Source organism: Caloenas nicobarica, chromosome 17, assembly GCF_036013445.1.
Source record: "Caloenas nicobarica isolate bCalNic1 chromosome 17, bCalNic1.hap1, whole genome shotgun sequence".
Taxonomy (NCBI): Eukaryota; Metazoa; Chordata; class Aves; order Columbiformes; family Columbidae; genus Caloenas; species Caloenas nicobarica.
In genome coordinates this window covers 7,891,026-7,912,996 of record NC_088261.1, presented here as the reverse complement: position 1 = coordinate 7,912,996, position 21,971 = coordinate 7,891,026, and the positions used below count along the sequence as shown (strand labels likewise).

The 21,971-nt window shown below is 45.3% G+C and overlaps 1 protein-coding gene across 1 annotated transcript in view; it reads left to right on the top strand.

The window, feature by feature from the left end:
* MYBBP1A (MYB binding protein 1a) overlaps positions 1-19,759 on the top strand; it is a 54,771-nt gene extending 35,012 nt beyond the window's left edge. The window contains exons 24-27 of the mRNA XM_065646999.1: positions 5,536-5,649; positions 16,724-16,825; positions 17,968-18,092; positions 18,918-19,759. Of these exons, the coding sequence (XP_065503071.1) occupies positions 5,536-5,649; positions 16,724-16,825; positions 17,968-18,092; positions 18,918-19,458 (882 nt within the window). The 3' untranslated portion in view covers positions 19,459-19,759. The remainder of the gene's footprint in view (positions 1-5,535; positions 5,650-16,723; positions 16,826-17,967; positions 18,093-18,917) is intronic.
* Positions 19,760-21,971: the final 2,212 nt, after the last annotated feature.

Below are 21,971 nucleotides of genomic sequence, written 5' to 3'. Positions count from 1 at the left end.
ACAAATTGCAGATAGCTGAGGAATTGATTTCATAGTTTGACCATTTCTTAAAATTGAAAGAAAGCTTATTTACAATTACCCGTATTCTTGCAATATGTTCTTTTACCCCAGCTTTTCCTGGTAGCATTTGTCATGAGCACAGTATGTGATTCATGTGATTACAGTCACAAAGGGCCTGGTAAGTGAGAATTTCTAGAAGTGCAATTATTTTTTGCCATATCCCTGTGGTCGTAGAATAGTCTTAATGCTGCAGATTATGTACTGAGAGCTGCGGTTTTGATAGCCTGTGCTGGCACTGGATTAGATGTGCTGGTGGGTCAGGTTATGCTGTAACTTTGCTGCTGTGTTGTGTGTGCCAGAGGGGAGACATCAGTGCTCTGAAATACCAGTAGCCTGTGTGGTGTGATACCACCTGTGTATTTTTGTCTCCTGGGCTTCCAAGAGCAGTGAAGTGATGATCGCACTAAAGCTCCTGGTGCTTCTTCAGTTCTAAAAATATATTTGAGTTGCACAAACTCATAATTTTCCAGGTAATGTTTTCTTTATATATATATATATATATATGTAATTTATCTATAAAGGGAAAAAGAAGCTCTTGCCATGCTGGCGGCATGCTTCATGTTGATAAAATTCTGTCCATGATGCAAAAATGATAGGCATAAGGATGGGGAAAGAAATGTCTTGATGTCTTTGGTAAGCATTTAAACTCCCCACTGCTTCTCTTATATTGTGCAGGGAGGTCTGATGTAGCTCAGATACTGTCCTGGCTCAGACTTAATGAAACGTTTCTGTTCTGCCAGTTAAACTCACCGCCTCTCTCCTGTGAGCTGGAAACACCATAAGAGAATTTGGAAGGGTTAAGCAGCTGTAACCTCCAAGCTGCTTTGAGACCGTCTGACAGAATGGCCCCGTGAAAACTCAGACTTGGTGGTTGGCGCGTTGCCGTGTACGCACATCTTGACGTTCGTTCTCGTCTGATGGTGGCAGTGGGTGACTGCTGATTTCGGTGTCTTTTCTCACGGGAGTGTGTCTGTATGGTGTCCTTTTTCACTTGCTTGGAAAGCCACCTCCAGCCAGCCTCCTAAAACACTTGAGAGTGAGAAAAGCATTTCTTTTTGCATCGGGAACAAGTATCTTCCTATTAACAGCCTGCTTTTCTTTGCAAAACAACCCTTAATTTAGGTCGTGCCTCCATCTCTTCAACAATGCAGACAGAATCTCTACATCATTGCAGAGGTTTGTTTGGTTTTGGCTTTTTTCCTGCACAACAGTAGTGATGGAAAGACATCTCGATGTATTCCCCTCCATCCAGCTCACCTGGATGGCGACTGGGGAGAGCTCCTGTTCTGACCTATACGGCCACTATGCGTGTGACGGGTATTTGCTTTCTATAACAAAACAGTGGCTGAATAGGTGGGGGTTAGTCTGTTCCTTACCATTTCAAATAGTCAGGCTGCATGTCTTGTCCTTTACTGCGAAGGGTAAAGGCAGGTTGTAAAACCCAGCAGCCCCGCCAGCTTGCGCTCCTTTTCAGCATCTAAATAAGGTAGGTGAGCACATCTGGGAATTACCAGCACATCTCGGTTACTGCAGTGAGCACATTCACTATTTCAGAAAGAAATAAGAAATCTTGACTGTTTATACTGGGTAATGTTTTGTGTTATCATTGTAGATAAGAAAGGAATAAACAAAGCTGGCAGGAAATCACAGGGTCAGCACTGCAGTTTGTTATTGTTTGTTCTCTTCTCCCACATGGACTGATAATGAGTATTTCTGCCTCATATAGTCACATGGTTGATAGATATATGTGGGAGTGTATGTATGTATGTACTATACTTGCTTGAGTAGACTTCACTTTTGTTTATTTTTGTATTATTTTATGATCTTTCTTTTTAAAAACTGATGTTGAGAAAAATGTTTTGATTAGGCAACTGAGTGGCTACTAGGCACAAGAATGGGCTGCAGCATTTTCCTCCACCCTTAATAAAAAGATCTAATGTGGCTGTCAACTTCTTGTAACTATTCTGACACATTCTTCTTTCCAAGATTGTGCATATGCGGGATGCAGACTTTCTCTTCTGAATTGGACTGGAGTTCAGTAGCTGGGGCTTTTGGGTCTTCTGCTATTTTTGTGCATTTGTGAAGTGCTGATAATACTTGGCTCTCTTGTAGGGCTGTCATGAACACAGCAGGCTTGATTTGGCACTGAGAAAATGCAGAGAATCCTCTATGATATTCCTGGGAACAGTATTGTTCTGGCAGCCTCCAAAATTGCCAAATGCTTGTAAGACATTCAAAAAAAATCCGTGATGCTGGAGAAGGCAGGAGGGAGAGAGACAGAGCTGGGTAGTTGTTGAGCTCCAGGTCTGTGCTGGATTTTGTGGGAGTACTTTCCAAACTTCAGTTTACTGCTAGTCTGTGACGTGATGGTAAAACATGCAGCTGGTCCCTGTATCATGCCCTTTCTAGCCAGTGGTTTGACATTTCTCAGCCCTGACAGATGAATTTGTGGCTGAAAAGCCATTGCTGAGGACTGTTTCTTTCAAGGTGATGTGGCTGCTGTATGGTTCTGGTTGCCAGATTGTTTTCTCTGACCACGTTTACTTGTTAAGCAATCTTCTGATGACTTCCATCCAGAATCCTTTTTCACATGCTGATAGATGCTGTGATTGAGATGTGATGGTTGCACCTCTTTCTGAAGAAGAAACTTGGTGCCCCTCCTGTTTTGCTGAGATGGGTTGGCGTTAGCAGGAGGAGTGGGAAGTGCTGTTTCTTGTTGGGTTTACCCTTGGACTGGGATTGAAGAACTGGGTTTTAGTTTTGGTTCTGCCCCTCATTTTTCTGGCTGACTTTGCTGATGTCAGTTCCTCTCCCTGTGGTTTAACTTTTGCTATTTAACTGTGACGTTTGCTCTGGAAAAATAGGCTATATGTGTTAATAACTAGCTCTAGGAATAGAAGAGTCACTGACTCTGTGATGAATATGATAACCTTAAACTACAGCATAGCATGGTACTGGGCACTGAGGACCTTGTAATTATTAGTGTCACGTTTGCACTCTGACTGAGATGTTCTTAAGGCAAATTTTATTTCAACCAGCAAGTAAATTCTTTATTTTTATTCTTTCAAATGAGCAAAGTTGTTCATGCTTAGTACTAAACTGTCATTGGGTTAGAAAACAATCAGGAAACACAGGATTGTGTTGAGTACAGCAAAAGCAATGTTTTAATTACATGAAACTCAAAACATTTTTCTCTTTGCTTCAATCTAACGTGCAGGCTGGAGGCATGAAAGCTCTGAGTGTGACAAAATTACTAAAGAGTGATAGCACCAAGCCAGGATTCCCAGATGACTGGGTGTTTTGACTTCTTCATTTATGACACACAGAAGTAATGTTCAGTGTTCTGTTTTTCCTTTCTTTTAAAATAATTTTCAAGTTTAGTGCATGCTGAGGCCTGGGTCCCATTCAGGATCTGTTCTGTTAGTCTCAGGTCTCCAGAGCTCCTTGTTCCTTTGGATGGCTTTGATTTCTTTCCAGTTCTTTTCCTCACTGACTTGCAGGGCTCCCACCCCCTGCTGACTGGTACGAGTCCTGAGCAGGGCCTTATCACTGTTGCCTCTGGTCCTCTGTTCACCTCTTGAGTAAATCTGTAGTCCTGAGGTACTATCAGGATAGTTTAACAGAACCCTTCTCTGTGCTTTGCACCCACTTGCAGTATGAACGCTTTTATAACTCTCAAGGAGATGGTGCCTTGAGGTTTATGACCCTGCCTGAGCCTTTCAGAATGAATTGTGGCCTTTCATCTGCTCTGAGGATCACGTTGTCTTTGCAATTGCACTGAAGTGACTTTCCACTACATTTGGTACATGCATGCAGACATGCCATAATTTTTTCTGTAAGACACAGCCTCCCCATAATTACGAGGAATATGTAAGCTTGCCTGCCTCGAACATGGCATTAGGGCGTGCTCTCTCATTAAATCAACATAAATCTTCTGACGTAGTCTTGTTGGTTCCCTGCCACGTTTTCTCCCACGAGTAAAGAACAGGATTTCTGTGCGTGGGTGAAGGCTTGCCCTATTTGGATAATTCTCTTCGTTGGCCAGAGTGGTGCAAACTGGGGGTAAGCTTACATAGATGTGTGACATTAGTCTGTTGTGACACAAATACACGTGCTGGAATTATCCATTGGGTCACCTCTGTTCAGTGTCCTGTCCCTCCCAGAAGCCTGGAGTATGTTGTAGAGGAAACACAGACCTCCTTGAGGTCGTGAGGTGTTCTATTCCGCTACCTACAACTTTGGATGGTCTGACTGCTCTCAGGAGATCATGGGATTTCTTCTCTTCCCTCACTTTGAATTCTTCAGTAAATAGTTTCCTAAAAATGCTCCAGAAGAAATGTGGCCACCCTACGGCCAGTTTTTAGCCTCCTGCCACGTGTTTTCCAGGGTGCTTCCTTTGGACCCAAGAGGTATCTGGAGGCCAGGTTGGGTATCACCAGGCTGTGCTGCTTTTTTTTTTTCATTTTAGGCCTCTTAGACTTTTGATCTCAATGGTGTCTTTGAGAAAGTTTTACAAACTCTGCCTGGTTGTTTTCTATAGGCTGCTTTCAGTTGCAGTGCGTGGTTAAAAAAGGGCAGCCCTTGCTTTCTTTGGACAAGATTAACTCTTGATGTAATTCCCAATGATTTTTGGTATTTATACCTGCATTCAATTTTGGTCTGTGTGATGGCAGCTAGAGGCAACATTTTTTTTCTTTATATGTGGGTAGAATTGGCTCACTAAGTCCATGCTGCTACAAAATTTTCCTTTTAAGTCCTCTAAACTATTTGCTCTAATCCTCCTTAGTGTATTCTGTACATTTCTGTGATTTGATTTTGTTATTGCTGCGTTTTTCTCGTACCTAAGAGAACCTTAAAATAGGAATTCTGGAACAGAAATGGGCTTGTAAGAAGATTGCAGATTATTGTTGGTTTTCTAGTGGCTACTCTATTCATTGCTGTGTTAATGTAGAGGCTTAATGAGCAAGTTTGACTCCAGGGCAAGGCTGAGGGCTGCTCTGAGCAGCAGTTTCCATCTGGGGTTCCTTTGCAATGAAGCATTCGCTAACCTGCCAGCTTTTATTTTTGTTTATTTGTGCCTACTGCATTCATCAGGGCACGGTAAAGGGTTGAGTCACGCAAAGGGCTGCCTGAAGATTTCTGGAGACTGAAAGTGATGCGCTCAGAGCAGCTACCTAAAGCATGTTTTAGATATTAATGCCTAAATCTAGAAGCAGCATGATCCCTCCCCTTTGACCTTCTCTTTTAAGTATGTGTACTCAACCAAAACCCACCACCCTGTCTCCTGAAGAATGACTCTGTCAGGGTCTAGAGAATGTTTTCAAACAGAGCAACATGGATGTTGCTGAGGATATGCAGCATCTGTAACATGGCATTCCCTGAACGCTGTGCTTAGCTCTTTGCTTCAGCGCGGTATTTGCATTGCTGATATCTTCCCTAGAGAGTGCAGAGTTTCACATCTCCTTTCTCTTTCAGGCCCAGGCTTGTTTGCTTCTCCAGAAGGTTCTGCTACTTCGTGAACTGAAGCTCTTCGTGACGGAGGAGGAGTGGGAGGAATTGATCAGAGAAAGCATCAGCCAAGTGACAGGGGTAACAAGCTTCAACATGTTCAGTGTATAGATAGCGCCTAACGGGTGCTGCTTTTGCTGCTGTGGTGCTCGGTCTCGGAGCTGGAGTCTGTGGTTGTGCTCAGCACTCGGGTTGTGCCTGCTCACACCAGCTCTGAGAAGTGTCCACCAGGACTACAGCATTCTTGTAACGCCGCTGTTCAGGTGTATTTTCACAGAGAGCAAGAAACATGTCTGCCACAGCTCAGCAGTGCCAGTGTATGAATCCAAGAGACAGAGTTTGGGTTTTAGGGAATACACTCATTCAGATTAATTTAAGCTGGTTTTAAAAAATTACTTTTGAATTGGAAGGTATTGTGAACATTGACTCAATGTCTGAAAATGTGAAGGTATTTCTGTATTTGCATGAACTTCAGGGCCAAAGAGAGAAAGCTGAGGTCCACTAGACTTCTGACTCCTGATGTGTTACAGGCCTTCCTGGACCGGACTCCCTTGTCAATATTGTTTATCAGAGAAACCTTAAAATACATTGGAAAATAATTTGTACGTAAAAAACAGTGACACAGAAACCGCAGGGCTCCTGATTCTCAATGCCAAGCGTGGATTATACCTGAAGACAATTTTTGGGTGCAGCTATTACGTAGGAGGTGATCTATGGGACAGGAGACTGAAGAAGCAAGTGCCATTCAGTTATATTCTTGTGGATTAACGTGAGGGGAACCAAACAGCCAAATAAATGTTATGATGTGGTGACTAAACTTGATGACATGGGAGATTCCAGTCTTGGTGTTCCTACGTAACTGTAGTATTGACGTCTTTTAAGTGTAGCTTTCATTCTTCACGGACTTCTTTAAATGCTGGTTATGTGGCAATTTAGGCCATTCTATAATTTACCATATTGGAACAGAACAATTAGTTCTGTTTTCTTTTGTCGAGGAGGGACAAAATCTAAGCAGGTTTAAACTAAGTAATTCAGAGGTGCTGTTTATAATTCTTGAGCAAGCAGGTTATCTTGGGTTTCATTAAATAGCTTCTATTTAATGATTACATCAGGAATGCAATGGGTGGAGTTAGGTATGATTTTATTTTCCAGCTACATAAAACATGCCCTCCTCCCAAGTGGGTCATCTCCATGTTTCTCTTTTGCAGCTGGATACCTGCAAGACTTGGTGATTCACTGGGAAGCCACAAACATTTACAATCCCTTTATGTTATTCTTGTCAGGGAAAGTTTAGCATCTTGCAACCCATCCAGTTTTTTAATGAGCTTTGCTACCAAAGCTTCCTCAGTGCCTCTCATTTCTGTGGTCATCTGTGTTTAAAGAAAAATTCCTGGGAAATATTGTCAGTTTGTTTGGGCTGCCCAAGGTACACGCTGCGGACAGGAGACCTCCCATACTATTAACTAGCAGTGGTATATAGGCTAGTTCTTTTTGGCCTGAAAAAGCCCTGATGTCACATTTTTACAGAGTGTTCTGTTGGTGGACATATGTGTACTGGGTTTTGTCTCCCTCTTGCTCCCACCTTGCACTAGTACGGTGCTGGTATCGCTCCTTGGAGCTGAGTCAGCTGCACATCTTTAAATGTTGCCATAATTCGGAGAGATCAAGGATTTTGTATATCATATAACAGTTTTGATTCCTAACCAAAGGCTGATACTTCTGCTGCAAAACTTTTTAAACCTGCAAAAGCTATTCTGTGTCTTTTTGGTGGTGCAGGAATGCTCATTTCTCTGAGTAATAGCTGCAAAAACGTGCAGTGGCTCTATGGTGTAGTAAAACAATACTCATGTCATGACTGATCTCTTTTGGCGATGGTAAAAATCCCTTGTAGCAGAAATCAGAGGCTGGAAGCAAAGCAAATTTAGAATCTATAGAAAGTATGTATTTGTCAAAGAGAGTAATCCACCAGTAAAATTACTTGGTGAAGAGTTTATTAGCTCTGAATTGCCAGGTGGAGATTGTGTGCTTGTCTGACACAGAAGCTGCAGGGTGAGTTTTCTTGGACCGTGTTAGGCAGAAGCTCGGACAGCCCTTTCTGTCCCTGGTGTCCCCACACCCCTCTGCTTAGCTGGAGGGTAGGGAGGGCATTTGCAGAATTGGGGGTTTCTCCTGCAGCTCAGTCACATCCATTCTCACCTGAGACTATTTTTGGTGGGCCATTCCAGGTCAGCGACAATTTCGGAGGCAAGTACGTAAGTAGGCAGATTTTGGCATGGAAGTGCTTACCCATGAGAACCTGGACTGAGAGCTGTAATTCTTGATGCTGTGGAAAATGATGTTTTATTGCCCTGCCTCTATTTGAAAGGTCTGCATTTGTTGTCATTAGCCGTTCCTGCCTCTATCCCTCACAAATAGCTGTTTAAAAAGGAAAAATGATAATGCAGAATTTTATACCTTACTTTGACCCAGGGAGAAGTCTGAAATAAGCTGGGAGGGCCAGCTCTAACTGACTATAATCCTGGTGCCTGATTTCTCATCCTGTCTTGCCTGAAGTGTTTGCATTGCATACCTGTAGATCACTTGGTGAGGAGCAGGGAGCCTGGGATGGTTTTAGGCAGTGATATGTGCTGGAAATGGGACAAAGCAATGTGAGAAAATTGCCGTCTTGGATATCATTGAATTATGTGTGCAAAACGAAGAGGCAGATGAGGGAGAATCAACGGCCAGGAGCTTTAAGTGAAGAGACAGCTTCCTGAAATAGCAGCTCTGGCTGCTGCGAGGCAATGGCTCTTGCGCTTACATAAGCTAACTTGACCTTATTTGTTCCCAAAATGTTTAAGCATGCTTATAAAACATGTATCACAGTAATGAGGGATTCATGTTTGCCATCTCCTTACTGACAGCGAGGGAAGTCTTGATATCCTACTCTGGAGTTGACTTGTTCTTGTGAGAGCCCTGCTTGCTCTTGGTGCTCTTGGCTTGTTCTGCTGGGTCACCTGGGCTGAAAGCCGTGTCCACAAGTCCTGGCACTGCAAAGATGGGAAAGTGGAGAAAGAGCTTTGGCACAGTTTTGTCCTCCCAAGTCCTAAATAGTTACTTTACACAAAGCAGAACCTTGCTACAGTTGTTCAAGTTTATTCTAATGTTGGGAGTCTAGACGACTGAGTTGTGTTTACAGTATAAAGAAATAAGAGTTGCTTCATGTCGTAGATGACAGAGCTCACCTGAGATGCTAGAGCATCTGAGAGAGACTTCTTCCTCTTCCAGAGCTTTGTTCTTTTATCGGTAGGTCTCAAAGCACTTTACAAAGGAAGTTCAAACCAGCGAGTCATTGATGTAATGAAGAAACTATTTTGCAGAAAACAAGAGCTGATGTTATTTGGTTTACTAAAGTAGTTCACCCTGTTTTACAGATGACACGCTTGACTGGGAGCTAAGCCAAGAATCAAACTCGGGTCTCCTGAGATATCCCAGGGACCTTCTTTGCGCACAGTCCGTTTCTTGGCTTCAGAACACCGCAGCGTGTTGGGCGGCAATCTCTGTCCCCACGTTATCTGAGGAGGATGCTGGTGGTTGTGAGTTCGGGCTGCCGGATCACGCCACGAGGCCAGTGGCAGAACCCCAGAGGCCCAAGTTCCGCATTTCACGCAGGAACTGTTCCGGTTTTGGTGAGGGATCTCTGCGGGGTTGCTGCTGGGGCTCACGCACTGTCTTTTTGATTCTATCAAGCGTCTCTCAGTTTGGTCTTTCAGCTCTCCCAGCTGTTATTGTGGACGCATTTTAGTGTTTGTTCCCCTTGTTAGATGTATTCCTGTTTTCTTTCTGACGTGTTACAGAATTGCCGTCTTGGCTTTAGAGTGATCTTGAAGCCCTGCTGATTTTTTCAGTAACTTCACTGACAGATTTGGGGCAGGAAGCTCCAGGATCGGAATACATAGTTTCATTACCTTTTTATGTCATCGCTTTCCCAGGTACTGGCTTGCCCTCCTGAAATGAGGCGCTTCGTTTAACTTCCAACTTTGCTGAAACTCGCTGAAAGTCAGGAGGAAGTGGGAAAAGATTTTGAGGAATATTCTAGAAAACATGTATTTTCACAGCTGAGCAACTTCGAAACAAAACAACCCTCAGAAAACTGTTGTTAAAACTGCCTTCTCTGGCTTGTACACAGCAGTTTCCTGAGGGTTTCCTTTGTCTCTCTTCAGCAGTAAGTAGAGCATAGGAAGGGCTCAACTTTGCCACTGTTTCTTCCTTTGCTTGTTTTGTCAGTGTTGTAAGGGATGGGCAGAGCAGATAGTGTTCAGGTTGGCTGTTTGAAACCGAAATGGGATCCTGGAATGTAAAAACGCTCACAGAATCTGATACCTAAATTCATTGAATGACCAAAGCTTTCCAGGTTACCGGTATTGGAGACTTTCAGATAAATATACACATAATCCTAATGAGACACATGTGATGCCTCCTCCCATGTAGGATAACCCAAGACCTCTTTTGCCAAGACTCATATCATTTGAAAGTTACTATATGCTCTCTGAAGACTTTTATTGTACGGCATTAGAGGGTTTTATTGCTATTGTGTTGTTCAGCTGGGGATTTAAAAGAACCAGCTGGAGCTACTCAATGTGGGAGGGCAGAGAGGGATATACTATATAGGCTTCCAGTGTAGACATGCCCTTCATTTCTGAAGGGCATCACATTTGATTATTGGTGTCTTAATTTGTAGGGAGATAAATTATTAACAGTGACTTCATCAAATCTCTAAAAAAGCCATTGTTCATTTTTTTTCTTCAAGATTGCCTGAACTTTTATCTGTCCATCTTTATAAATTCTTAATTCATTGCCCTTTCTCAGCCTCTTAACTTGTAAAATGAGGCCAGTAGTGATTTAACTGATATCTTTGACGTGCTTTCAGAGCACTGGATGTCTCTGTGGAGAATTCATTCTCCTCTGTTCCCTCAGCTGTCCCGTATGGTTTTTTCCCTGCTGCATTTTCACATGATCTATGGAAAAAAAAATCAGATCTTTAAACTTGGGTAAGCATTGACATTTTCTGTGAGAATGGCTTCTGAATTTTTGGGCTCCTCCTTCTAATAACAGCCAAAATAAACATTGCAAAAAATGCCCTTTAGTTATACCCTTCAGCGTGTGGGTCTGTTTAGTTTCCTACCTTTCCTCTCAGTCAGGGACAAGAAGCAGCTTGGTGGTTCCCTTCCTTTTGTGAGCATTTCTCACTGACTTGTTTCTGTGAGAGATGCGAGGAAAAAAAATTTGAACATTTATATTTTCAGTCTTCAGAAATTTAGTGAGTGGGAATGGAGGGAAGAAGGATTGTCAGTGCTTGCTTTCCCCCTTTTAGTGCTCTCGACGGCAGCTGCTGGGCTGTTCAGCTTGGGTTCTTCTATTGTATAGTGAACGCTGTCACGAAAGGAAGTATTTGGGGATGGCTTGTCTAGGTTTTGGGAAGCTCAGAGTTCGTTCCTGGCTCTGTCATGGTCTGTGTGACTCAGTGATGTTACCTGGCCTCTCTGAGCCCCTGTAAAATGTGGGGGGGGAGTGATGCTGGCTTACCTCTTACCTCTTAGGAGGTGTAAGAGTAATTACAGGTGAAGTGAGGGTGCTTACATTGGATAATAACAGGAGCTATGAGCATAGAGAATACTAAAATACTTCATTTGGTTATCAGTTTGTTATTAGCCTCTGCATAGCAGGGGAAGGCTGTGCTCCTCCCAAACCGCTCAGCTCACCTGTACGTTGACACGGGACATCTTGTGCTCAGGTAATGGCCACACTCTTGTAGGGCCCCAAACCCACTTGCTGGGGCCCCTCTGGGTGCGGTTCCACTACAGGGACCTGAGCCACAACAGCAGCAAAACACCAGGTTGTGTCTTTGCTCTGGGACCCTGCGTGCAGCATGGAGCCAGGGCAGGGCTTTAGCTTTCAGAGGCAGCGTGGAAGCAGTCAGCACACTGAGCCCAGACCTCTTCAGCGTTTTCTCCTTGTGCCTGTGGACATTCAGTAGAGTGGAAATTTTGCTGAACTATTTGCTGCCGGAGAAGAGAGTTTACCTTGACAACCTCGGGCTGTGCCAGGGGGTGTAAGGTCATGCAGGGTGGGTGCAGGTATGTGTTTTGCAGATCCAGGCACTTGGCACTGTATTCAGCCATGAATCTGCACATTTATCCGTCAGCATCGAGTCTGTTATGGGGGAGGAGGGGGAAGGATGGAGATAGCACAGCATGTGGAAAGAATGCAGGTTGGCTGGGTTTCTCCAGCTCAGGGAGCAGTGATGGATCTGTCAGGCTGATCCCACGGAGGGGAAGGGCTGTTTGTTTTGAACAATGAAACAGGCTGAAGGACGTGCTGGGAATGCATAAATATTAAATAGTGTTCAAACTTCCAGCTAGGAAATGTGCTTGTCTCTTGGTAGGAGAGCACTCCTCTGCATTCTTGATATACTGCTGCGTCTTCTAAGTCTGGGCTGTTTTCCCCACTGTGGTACCTGAGAAAGGGAAAGAGGTGCAGCTGGGTGTGGATGTGGAGGCTTCCAGAAGTTTTGCCTGGCTCGCTGTAACAGCATGTGCCATCTCCCCTGCGGGGAAAGCTGGGCAGTGGCCGGGATGCTGACTTTGGCTCTAGATGCACATACACCGCTTTTTGCTGTATTGCAGGTTTCAGTGGAGCTTAGACTCAAATCCTACCTGGGAAACTGAGGCATGGAACTGTGTGGTTAACTAGCTGCGGTTAACTACTTGTACGGCTGAATTACTGCAGGTATTCACCTCCTGTGCTCTGAACCAAACTTGTTGTATGCTTTGTGAAGGTGAAGGAGCGCTGTGAAGTGCAATAAGAGATGAAACAAAGGCTGGATCCTGTGGTAGTTGGGATACCTCCATGTGTGGTACAGAAATTAGGAATATAAGAAAAAACACTGATTGCTAGGATGCCGGGGGCGTGCTGTTCTCCTTGTAGAAACCCTAGAAGCAGAGAACTTTGGATCCAGGAGTGCCATCCCCCAGAAACAGCCAGAGGCTTTTGAAAGCAGCATGTTTGACACAACAAGACAAAACCATCTCTGCCAGCTGAATCCACGTAGGGCGAGGCAGGAGCTGTGTTGCTGTATTGGCTTGAGATGAGATGGCAGTTCCAACTGTGAAAATCGCCTTCTCATTTTTCCTTCTGGAAAATGACCTGCCCAGATCTGCTGACAGCTCAGATGTACAGGCATGATTAACCATCACAGGCATTACTGAGCTCTAACTGGAAGTGAGATTCCCTGTAAAGTGGAACTAGCTGTTACTGAAGGAGCAGAGTAAAAAAAGCAGAAAAGGGGAGAAAACCAGCATAATCAGCAAGTGGTGCAAGTGGGGCTGTTGAATATAAGCCACATGGTCTCTCTGCCTTGAGCACTGAGCAATTGAGTTACGTGACTCTTGGCTTGGTAATGCTTTCAGAGGGCAGGGGAAAGGAGAGCTGGATACATTTTCGAACAGCACATGGCAGAGAATCACAGAACAGGTAGTTAGACAAGTTCTTCTGGGTTTTTGCATAACCCTCCACCACTGACCTGTAGCATAGCTGGAAGCAAAACCGCTGCTTTGTGCCTCAGTCTTGCTGTGTAAAATAGAGATACTTGCCAGCCTTGTGCAAGTCTTTTGCGATCTAATCAGTGTTTGAAGCTCTCCTAAGGATGCTGCAGATGACTGAAATACTACTTTTCTTTTTAAGGCATGTTTACCATGTGGTGCAGTTTGCCATCTGTTACATAATAGCTTTTGCTTTAGTTTTATGATTGTATTTTATACATTCCCCAAATGAAATCACAGTAGGCATATAAAATGATTGACCTATGCAATTGGGGTGGCAGTAATAATTTCATCTTTCAGATAGCTGAGCAGGGGAGCAGACCAAAGCAATCTGGCGTGTGAACCCATAACATACAGACAATGGTGGGTACCTTATGTATAATAATAAGAATTTATGACAAATAAGTGGGAAAGCCGCTTTTGAGGTTTGGACCCAGTTCCTGTTGAAGACACTTGGGATTTCATTCCTTGGGAGCAGTTCCCCATGACTTGCCAGCAGCCCCTGTCCAAAGGCAGCTTCTTTTTGATGTCACACGCTGACACAAATCCCATGGAAGCAAATGCTCCCTGCTATGGGAGGAGGAGAGTGAAGATACCATCTCATGTACCGCCTAATGGGAAATTACTCTGAGACAGTGGTGATGAGATCAGGATAGTAAGTGACACTGAGCTGAGCAGGAGTTGGGCTCAAGTCCAGTTCAAGGGTCTTGACTGTCTCAACCAGAGGTGCTGGCATTTTCGTGCTCTTTGGAGTAAATTTCTTTCACACCCTTTATAGCAGAAGGGAAAGGGAAAAGACACATATTGAGGAATAATTGAGGCTTTATCTGAATCCAGCTTCCTTAAAGCAAATCCATTCTGCCTCCAGACTAGAGAAAATTGTGGATTCTGTAGGAATTAATTATCTGGTGCTGCTTTGCTGCTCCTTTGGCTTCTTTACCCACCCTTACCCTCTTTCTTGTTCCTTCCTCATCTTTGAGAGTTGTTAAAAAATGATCCATTTCAGTAGGGAGCTATTTGTTTGCAGAACACCTAAATTGTACTGGATTGCTTCTGACTATTTATGCTGTACTTGTGTTTCCAGACTCATGCAAAATACTACTACATAAATTCTTAGTCTTATAGCACCGATGTCACTAGACCAGTGATGTTTTCCATCTCTAGCTGGGCAAGCCACCCTTTTGGTACACAAGTCTGCGTTAATTTGGTCGGGCACCCCAAACTAGACTCATGTCCCGATTTCCAAAGCACCTGAAAACTGCTTGCGGACTTCTGAAAATCAGCCCCTTGGGTGTTATTCAGAGCTATAGGACTTTCCTGTTGACTTCAGTAGGGTTTTTTCCAAACCCTTCAAAGCACCAGGGCAATTCTGGGAAGTAGGAATGGCAGCGAGACCAGACAGAGTCAAACCAGCACGATTTAATTGCAGTCATTGACATCACTCCTATACGGTGAAGAGAAAATGCAATTTATTTTTAACACCTTCTTAATTCCAAAATGGTTTTGTATTAAAAAGATGAAATGACAGTTGACTTCACTGTGGCTTCGTCTCACAGTACTGCCCTGATTCCTCATCCTGAAGAGCTGACAGTCCATACTGATTTTGTTTCACTGTGGACTTGTGCACAACTTACCGAAATAGGATCTCAACTTAATAGCCTCTCTGAAAGCTAATTTAACCACAAGTTAGCCTGGCAATATCTTGTTCTTCAAATTGCAAAGAAAATTTTAATGCAAATCGGGCTGGTTTGTTTTAATTATTGATATTATTACTAATTATAGTGATAATAAATATTATTATTACTTATTGTGGTAAGCCTAATAAATGCAATTTACATGGCCCATGGGCTATTACAGCCTACACGTGAAGATTTTTTTTTTTTTTTAATCATACACCCTCTATTTATTTCTCATTTTACCTGAGAGTCTTTAGAGCTGCTGAATTGTATGACCTTGTAGGTTAATGACAGCTCTGGAATAGAGTTGCAGTGCATCTATATCAGGAGAGAGTAATTAGCAAGTTATTGATAGTCAGATGAAGTTGCAGCATGAATTCCAGCTAGCAGAACATGGTGGCTTTCTATTGCAGGGCTTGAGTGGACCATCCTGGTCAGGAAATAACTGTATCTTTAAAAAAGATAATCTCAGGGTGTGGAGCCTGTACAGATAGTAAATAATTGTACTCGAAGGCTGCTGCTCCTGTAGGTATGTTATCTGGTCTCCCCACTTTTTCTGGTGAAAGTGCTCCTTATTTTTTCAGTTGTGGGCATCATTACTGAAAGAGCTTGCTTTGGGGAATAAATTTCTTACTTCTCTCTGTGCCTGTGAGGATTTTTACTGTATTTGCCAGCTTTATGCCGATATAGATGGAGAACAGTTTGCTCAGAATCCTTAAAATTACTTCCAGTCTGAATGGAGCAAAAGTCATAGATGGTTTATTGGGAGAGATTGCATCCCCTTGAGAACCTTCTGCTGCTGGACGCAGGTTTGGTGCCGTGACTTCCCAGCCCCGTGTGTTGTCTGAGGCGCTGAGGATGCTGAGCCTGGGCTGGGTTGGTGTGTTAGGTTGTGGTTGGACTCGATGATCCTGAGAGTCTCTTCCAACCAAAATGATTCTATGTTCCAACTCCAGGCAAAGGCGGGCTTGGCCACAAGTTCAGCCTCCTCCAGAGAAACAGGCTGTGGTGGGCCACGCCACTTCTACAATAAGCTTGTCCCTGCAAATCCTATCTCATATTAGTGTAATCCATGCGAGCTGTGGGGCTTATTGTGATGTGTGCATCCACACAGAAATGGAGCGGGGAAGAAAACTACCATGAAAGCGGGGCTGTGAGGACCAGCTGCGGACAGAGGATCAGTGCTCCTGAGCCCCTGGGCTGCCTCTTTGATCCAGCTGCCTTTTTATGGCGATTTTCTGCCCTTTTCCACTTGTAAATAACTGTGGCTTTTATTTGACCTGTCTTTGGAGTGATTTTCCTCTAAGCCAGACCTTTCAATGTCTCAGAAACCCTGCAGCACATAAAGGAAACACAAGGAGGTGAGATTTTTCTCTCAGTCATTTCAGTGAATTTAAGCTTGATTGACAGGCCCTGTTCTAGTGCTGGCAACTGGGATTTCCTAGGCGTAAGTGTTAATGGATTTTTGCATTAGCGCTTTGTGTGTAAATCCCAGCTTCTGCAGCTGAGTAGCTGTTGTCCCCAGGTGAGTCTGTTGTCTGGCAGCCTCCTGGCCTTTCCAGGGGCCGATATCGTCTGTCTTCTTTGTCTCCAGGAGGCAGCAACATGTCTGCAGTTGTGCTTTAGCTTAGAAACTCGGGAGAGCAGGAAGGGTTGTGCTTTTGTGGTATGCTTGCTCTTATTTTGTCCAGTTGTTTCTTAATTAACCGGAGCATCAGCAGCTTCTACCATGTACCCTCTTGAACATTTTCTAGATTCAGTGTGGTTTGTGTTCCAGAGTTACTTTGGTGTCAGGTTAATCCTGTCAGTCATTACTCATCTTCTGCATTCTTCTGGGAAGAGTGATTTGTTTCCCCATTTAACGTGTGCTTTTTCTCCATCTCCTCATTTAATCTGCAGAGTCTGAAAATGGTTGGCAAGTGTATCCTGAAGGCTGAGAAAGAGAAAGTTGCCAAGAGCTTGGAGCTGTTGAACTTCCTCCTCAAAACTGTGACAGAGCAGGTGAGTGCATGACCTGATGTGCAGCAAATGGTTATTCTTCTGAATACCACCAAGGCCTCTTTTAAATGTCATGCTTGAATTTTACATTGTGACTGCTCCATCGCTATGGCCCACCTCATTTCTTACCGAAGGTACCCCTGGCAGGAATGCCTAGCTGGATTTGAGGACAGAAAAGCCCTCATGTCTGAAGGAATGATCCATAGCTCTTGTGGGCTGATCTCTAAGTGCTTGTTGAAGGGTTTGTGCAGTGTTCCTCAAACACATGTGGCATCTTCTTTCTTATCAGCAGAAACACAGCCTGGGATACAGTGAGGGTGAGCTGGGTTTTGTCCCGGGTGATTGCTCTGTCCTCTGCACTGATTTTTAGTTTCCAGAAACTGGGACTTACCCAGAAGCTTTGGGAGCAGGTGTGAAGCTTTGTTCTGAGGCTTTGTTTTCCCTAATGAAAAATGGCTTTATTGAACATGAGACTATTTTCTATAGGTGACAAAGTAAGTCTCCAATGTGGTCTTATTTACTGGAGCAAAATACCACAGGCAGCAGAATTGCTGAAGCCCAGTTTCCTACTGATAAGCACTGAACTCACACCACAGCCTGTTTCTTTGTGAAGACCTAATAGGAAAGTGGGTGGAGGAGAGAGATTATTTCCAAGGCTCTTGTAGGAACTGAATAGCCTTTGAGAGACCCCTTTTTGTCTGATTTTACTGGAATTACCCAGTGGGTTACGGAAGAGGCAGCCAGAGGCAGCACGACTATGTTCTTTAGAAACCAGACTGAAAATGCTGCCGCTTTTCTTTTAGATAGGTACATAGCTATGTGTCTCCTCCCCTCTCTGGACTGAAAAGGAAAGGAGACCAAAGGACATTTCAGTCCCTTTTATGCCAGTACAATCCAGCTCTTAGACTCAAGCCTCTCATGCTAGAGACCCAGTTTTCAAGCAGACCCGCTACCTGATGATGTGATGTGACTTGCCAATTTTTGCCCCCAAATTCAAGTGGTGTTGCGAATGGGCTCAGGGCAGCAGCTTGGAGAAACCGAGCAGGATTGGTTATTCCTGCCATAGTCTTATCCCAGGATGGCCTGTGCCCAGCTGCTGTGAGGGCCTCTTCTGCACTCTGATTGTTTGTATTTGCCTCTTGCAGAAGCTGCGTGTGAACTTGACGGAGTTGGACAAAGTGCTGGTAGCTTTGAATCAGCCAGAAGGCATTGGGAAGTCAGCACGTCTCGACGCTCTCTACTGGAACGTCATGCGCTGGCTGAATTACACGTATGTATGCTTGCACTCTGGCTTCTCGGCTTGCCTGGGGGACTGCCTGCCTGTCCTGCTTGTCCTCATTGATGTGGGGAGGTAGGAAGAGAAGGGAAGCCAGGGCACTGAGCTCAGGCTGGAGTTTGGGTTAAATGGAGCTCCTGGGTTGGTGAAGTTGAAACGCTTGGTGTTTTGCTTGTTTGCAGCAATGCTGGGCTTATTATTCCCTGTGCTTATGTGCTTAGAATTGATCCTTGATGGGAAACGATTGTAAGGCGTGTCTGATATCTGGTCGTGTCTTGTCAGTAGAGGACTGAGCTGGTGCAAAGCAGCATGGACTGGGTGGTGGGGAAGGTGCTGATGGATCCTCTTGGAGAACAGCAGCAGCAGTGGCTTTCTTGCAGCAGTACAAAGGCTGCCTAGATGAGACTGGAATGGTCTGTTGGGGGTTCTTGCTGGAAACCTCTTGGGATTGTTAGCACAGTGGAGGCCTTGCTGGGGCTGTCACCTTGGACAGACAGTGTCTCAGTAGCCTTGCACGAGGTCACAGGCAGGTGCGCTCGAGAACGTGTAAGTACAGCGTTACCTGGTCTGTGGAATGGGGATTCTTCCTCAAGTCTCTGTGTGACCTCTTGAGTCCTGGTCCAGCTCCGGTTGTTTGTTTAACCAGTCCCTGTGCAGACTGAGGACCGCCTCCAGGGATCACGCTCATCCTTGCAGCATGCCTGTGCTTCCTGCGCCTTTCTTCTGCTTCTGCCTGTTCATGGATTGCCTGTAGCATGGATCACACTGCTCCCTGGCTGTAAACTAAATTGCTCTTGATTTTTGGCGTTTTCTCTGCAGCAAGCCCAAGAAGGAGAAGACAGCCAATAAGCCTGTGCAGGATGCAGAGCCACTTAAGCGGAAGAAGAAAGGCTTCCTGCCAGAGACCAAGAAACGCAAAAATCGCAAGAAAGGCATCCAGGAGAATGGGGTAGCACCAGTAGCTAGTGAAGATGGAGAACCAGCAGCCCCAGAGGAGCAGCCCCTGGGAACAGAAACACCCAAGCAGAAGAGAGGCCTCATGCCTGGTAGTGGCAAACACAAGAATCAAAACAGAGGCGTCAGGGAGAATGGAGTGGCAATGGTGGAGAGTGGGGAAAAAGCTGTTAATGGAGCAGATACTGTGGCTGGCAAAAAGAAGAAGAAAAAGAAGAAGACAAATGCGAACAGGAAAAGAAAAGGTGATGCAGGCAATGAAGCTGAGCAGGTTCCAGCTGCAAAGAAAACCAAGGGGACTATCAGCCAGGAGACTCAACAGAAGCAAGGCAAAGCCAACCAGCAGAAGCAGGGCAAAGCAAAGAAGAAAAGAAAAGAGAATAAACCTCCAGTGCTGCAGGAGTAAACTCCATGGACTCACCCGGGCCTGGCATGGCTAGCAGGCTCAGAGGACTGTTTTAGTATCTTTTATAAGTATAGTTTTTATGTCCTCCATGACCTTAAATAAACCTTCCATGACGCTGAGCTCGAAAGCTGCAGGTCTGACTTGTGTGGAGAGTTCAGCTGGAGCGCAGGGAACTTCAGCAGACCACATACCCTCCCTGCTCTGGTAGATGCTCACCCTCTCTTCTCTGCCAGTGCCAAACAGCCTGTGCTTGGGAGCACAGACTCCTGTGTCCACGGTTTGCCAAGGCAGAAGTGAGAGCCTTGTGTGGGCATCTTGGGGAGTTGCAGCAGGTGCGCAGGTGCTGCTGAGTTGTGTGGTTCAGCCCTCTGGGAGGTGCAGAAGTAACCCCTCAAGGCACGTTTCTGTCCTGCCCAGGCCCAGCAGTACTCACAGTTTTTCCAGTCTAGAAGATGGTGACTCTTTTAAATGCTCGGAGTTAAATGGGCTTGTACATGCATATTCCAGGGTCGAATATATCCAATTTGGCCACTCAGGTGTCACCAGTAACTACCATGACCTGCATTTCCTGCCTGTTTGCTGCTGGGTGCAGGAGAGGTGATGGCCCCTGTGATGGCACAAGGGACATCAATAAAACAGTGAAACAATTGAAATGGTTGATTGATTTGCTGCTCTGCTAGGCCAGCAGGGGCTGTGCAGCTGTGCAAGGCACCTGTTACCAGCAGGTTTACTACAGGCTATGAAGGTGACTGCTTGGAGCTGCATCTGCTTATTTATCCTCAGGCTCCTGAATGCCATCACCACTTTGTTCCCAGCCAGGAGGTGTTGGCAGTTGTTGCCAGTCTTGTCTCCAAGAAAAAGGGTGCCTCTGCTTCAAAGAGGCCTGTTGGCACTGGGGATGCTGCTCTTCCTCTGCCATTTAATGTTGAAAGCTGGTTCGTTGCCTCGTTAAAACCTCAATCCCAGCTAAACCCCTGCAGATGTCTCCTGAGTGGTGACTTTTGGTATATTATGCAAATGCAGCATACAAGAGGCCAGCCGGTTAGGGCCATGCATGTTTAATGATCTGGAGATGCTCTGAAGAGGAGCAGGGGTTTCAAATCTGAACACTGTCTTCACTAACGATTTCTTTCCTTTCTCCCGTGCTTGTAAGTAGGACAGCCTGGGACTTTGTACCACTGCCCCTGCAGAACCAGAGGAGAAACAGCATGCAGGTGTGGTGGGTGGGAAGCAAGGTGAGCACACAGGTATGTGGGTTTGTTGGGAGTGAGAAGACAGCGTTAGAGCCCATGGGGCTGTCTGTTCAGATGTGCAGCAGGGCAGCAGCTTGATTGTGTCATGGGAGCTGAGCCTGGTGGAGTTTCTGCCCCACAGAGCTTGCTAAGTTGTTTTAAGGAGCCCTTGGCTTTGGAAGGGACCTCTGGAGATCATCTGGAGCCCACCTGAGTGTGAGCTGGGGCCATGGAGGCAGCATATCTGCCAGGGCCACAGAGGTTAAGTCCATGCAGATCAGTTTGTCACTGTCCTTTTGGGAAGAGACCAGGGAAGGACAAAGCAGGAGGCTGAAGCTGTGCCAGCCATTGCTTCTGACAGAGGTGGCAGCTGGAGGGGTTGACTTCGGCCTCCCCCTTGCCAGTGTGGAGGCTGCTGTGCTCGTGTTCTGTTAGTCTTTGGCACTTGCAGAGCAGTCAAGGGGAAAAGGGACAGGAAAGCTGGAAGGCATTGTGCGAGTTGTGCTTTGGTAAAAACTTTTTTGCCAGTTAAATTACCTGACTTTAGAGTGGCTTTGATGCACAGTTCATAGAAAGCAGTCACTAATCCACCAAGTCAAATCATGTTTTGCAGGCTCTTATTTGTGCCTTTTAACAATTGCGAAGGTTTCATTTTGCTTGATTTCATGTCCTGTCTGTCACTTGACCTTTAGGGCTTTAGGGGATAGAGCACGTTTTGATTTTAATGAAGCCTTTCCAGCTGTCCTGTGCTCAGAGGCTCTTTGGCAGTGATAAGAGCTCAAGGGTTCTTCTGAATGCAAGAAAATAGCTGCAGGCCCCGGAGCAACCGAGCTCAAGGCAGCACTGCTGGAGCTGGGGCTTTGTCCCATGCAGGTGAAGGACTGGGAGGAGCAGGGCTGCGAACCACCTTTCCCAGTCTGGTGCCTGCTTCTTGTGTAGGCTGTAAACTCTCTTAACCTTTGACTTTTTGGTCCCAAGGTGCATTAAGACTCTCCCCGCTGCCTATGACTGGCAGCAGAGCCAGTGCTGAATTGCTAGTGGAGGGTTTGGACAGGGCATCGAGGCTGAGATGAGGCTGGCTGAATGTGCTTTTCTGCAAAAGGGATTAAAAAAAAAATCCACCTGTCCCTCTTCTTTGCAGATGAGATCAGTCTTGATCAGTCTACGGCTTTCAAACCTCTGCCATGGCAGGAGCCCTGCCTGCTGTTGGTTGAGGCCAACAGCTTAGCCGCCTTGCTAATGAGGCTGGTGGGGAATTAGCCACCTTGTAGCGGTGGGATC